The following is a 1948-nucleotide window of genomic DNA, read 5'->3' as shown; positions in this document are numbered from 1 at the left end:
CATAAAATTATTTTTGTTGCTACTTCATAACTGAAAAGTTGCTACTGTTATGAATCGTCATGTAAATATCTGATATGCAGGATGGTTTTAGGCGACCCCTGTGAAAGGGTCGTTCGACGCCCAAAGGGGTCGCGACCCACAGGTTGAGAACCGCTGCTCTATGACTTGGTTCCTCATCTATAAAATGGGTCTATCGACCTCTCAGGTGGTTGTAGAGGTTTGATGAGTGGCCGGCACATAGTAGGTACTTATAAGTGATAGACATTCATGTTATATTTTCTAAGTGCTGCCAAAAAACTGCAGGCCACTCCAGGACCCAGGCCTCCCAGCCCAGGGTGCGGCCCCCTGATGTTCTCACACTCAGAGGCCTTTCCAGTCTTGGGACTCGTGTCTGAGACTTGGGGCTCCTTTACATTGTCCTCCGCTCCCCAGCCCCTCCCGCACCATGTGCAGCCGGCTGGGGAAGGGTGGACCCCCACCCTCTCTCTCAGGGATGGTCCCTCACGACTGCCTGTGGACTGTGGGCTTTGTGGTCAGACAGGCCTGGGCTTTGACCTTGGTCTAGCAGCCCCTTTAGTCTAGATGTGTCACTCTGGGCAGCTTTCAGCGCAGAGTGGGAGCCCAGGAGGGAGGCGGGGCCTGGATGGGATGGCCCCTTTGAGCCCAGGGCTCTCTTCTGGAAAGGTCACTTCACTTACCAAGACATCTCAGAAGAGGCTGTGAGGGCCAAGGCGGCTGCGAGGGCGTGGTCTGCGGCGCTGAACTGGTACTCTTCCTCACTGCCCCAGGAAAGAGAGGCAATGGCGGGGGTCTGGCTGGGGCTCCCCGAGTTTAGGGCTGCAGCTACCCACCTCCACACCAGAGACCAGCAGGCATGGCTGTGCCTCCCTCCTCAGACTGGGGTATCAGGAAGCAGGGCCATGCCTCTCCCCTCAGGCTGGAGCCTCCGGAGGACAGGGCTGTGCCTCCCCCTCAGACTGGGGACCCCAGGGGTAGGGCAGTGGCCGGGGCGGGGTCCCTGATGCTCCCACCTGCTGCGGAAGGTCCGCCTCTGCACCGAGGAGCCCATGTGCAGGCTGTGCTGCCGCTGCTCCTTCTGTTCCTCCTCCTGGCGGCGTTCCACCCTGTGGACCTCCACGGCCTGGGCGGGCTGGGGCTCCCCCACATTTCCAGGGCTGTGGGGCAGAGTCATGGCTGCGAAAACGACAACCTGCCAAGCCAAGGCCGCAGGGTCACTCCACCAGGCGTGGGCCCATCCCTTCCCCACGTGGTCCCAGCATCTCGGGGAGGTTGGTGGGTGGCGGGGTGGGGGGTTCTCTCTCCAGTGGGCAGGCAGGGGAACGGAGGCCTGAGAGGGAGAGGGACTCGCCCAAGGTGACGGAGGAGGACTTTGTGCCCCGAGCCTGGCTTATCCGCTGCCACCACCCCCCCTTTCCCCAGCTCAGTGAGTCGAGCCACACTTTGGGGATCAGGCTTCCAGCCGCAACTCTGTCCTTGCCTCGCTGTGTGACCTGGGGCAAGGCCTTGCCTTCCCTGGGCCCCAGCTTCCCGGATGATTGATGGCTGTAATGTCCAAGGAGTGTTCTAGACCCAGGATGGGCAGCTGTCCTTGCTCTGCTCTCCCTGCGTTCGCCACACGCAGTCCTACCCCGCAGCCTTCACTGGTTTCCTCACTGGGAGCATCTTCTGCTCCTGCTGTTTTTTCAGTCACACTTCAAAGCCCAACCCGAGCAAGCATGCGAGCACGAAGGCTGAGTGTGGAGACTCTGGGGCCAGCCCCCGTCGCCCCCTCCCCGCCCCGCCCCCTACTGTGATCACAGCTTCTCATTCCAGTTTACAAGTCTGTGACCTTGGGCAAGACTCTATGACAGTGGTTCTCAACCTTCTGGCCCTTTAAATACAGTTCCTCATGTTGTGACCCAACCATAAAATTATTTTTGTTGCTACT

General features: G+C 59.5%; 1 protein-coding gene across 1 annotated transcript in view; it reads right to left on the bottom strand.

Annotated features, from left to right (window-relative positions):
* The window catches only part of MYOM3 (myomesin 3), a 76697-nt gene that overhangs the window by 71405 nt on the left and 3344 nt on the right, over window positions 1–1948 (bottom strand). The window contains exons 2-3 of the mRNA XM_006777545.2: window positions 1032–1210; window positions 699–779 (exon numbers count right to left, since the gene is read on the bottom strand). Of these exons, the coding sequence (XP_006777608.1) occupies window positions 699–779; window positions 1032–1192 (242 nt within the window). The 5' untranslated portion in view covers window positions 1193–1210. The remainder of the gene's footprint in view (window positions 1–698; window positions 780–1031; window positions 1211–1948) is intronic.

This window comes from Myotis davidii, unplaced genomic scaffold, assembly GCF_000327345.1.
Source record: "Myotis davidii unplaced genomic scaffold, ASM32734v1 scaffold149, whole genome shotgun sequence".
Lineage (NCBI taxonomy): Eukaryota > Metazoa > Chordata > Mammalia > Chiroptera > Vespertilionidae > Myotis > Myotis davidii.
Note: the sequence above shows the minus strand (reverse complement) of the source record. Positions and strands in the feature narration are given on the sequence as shown.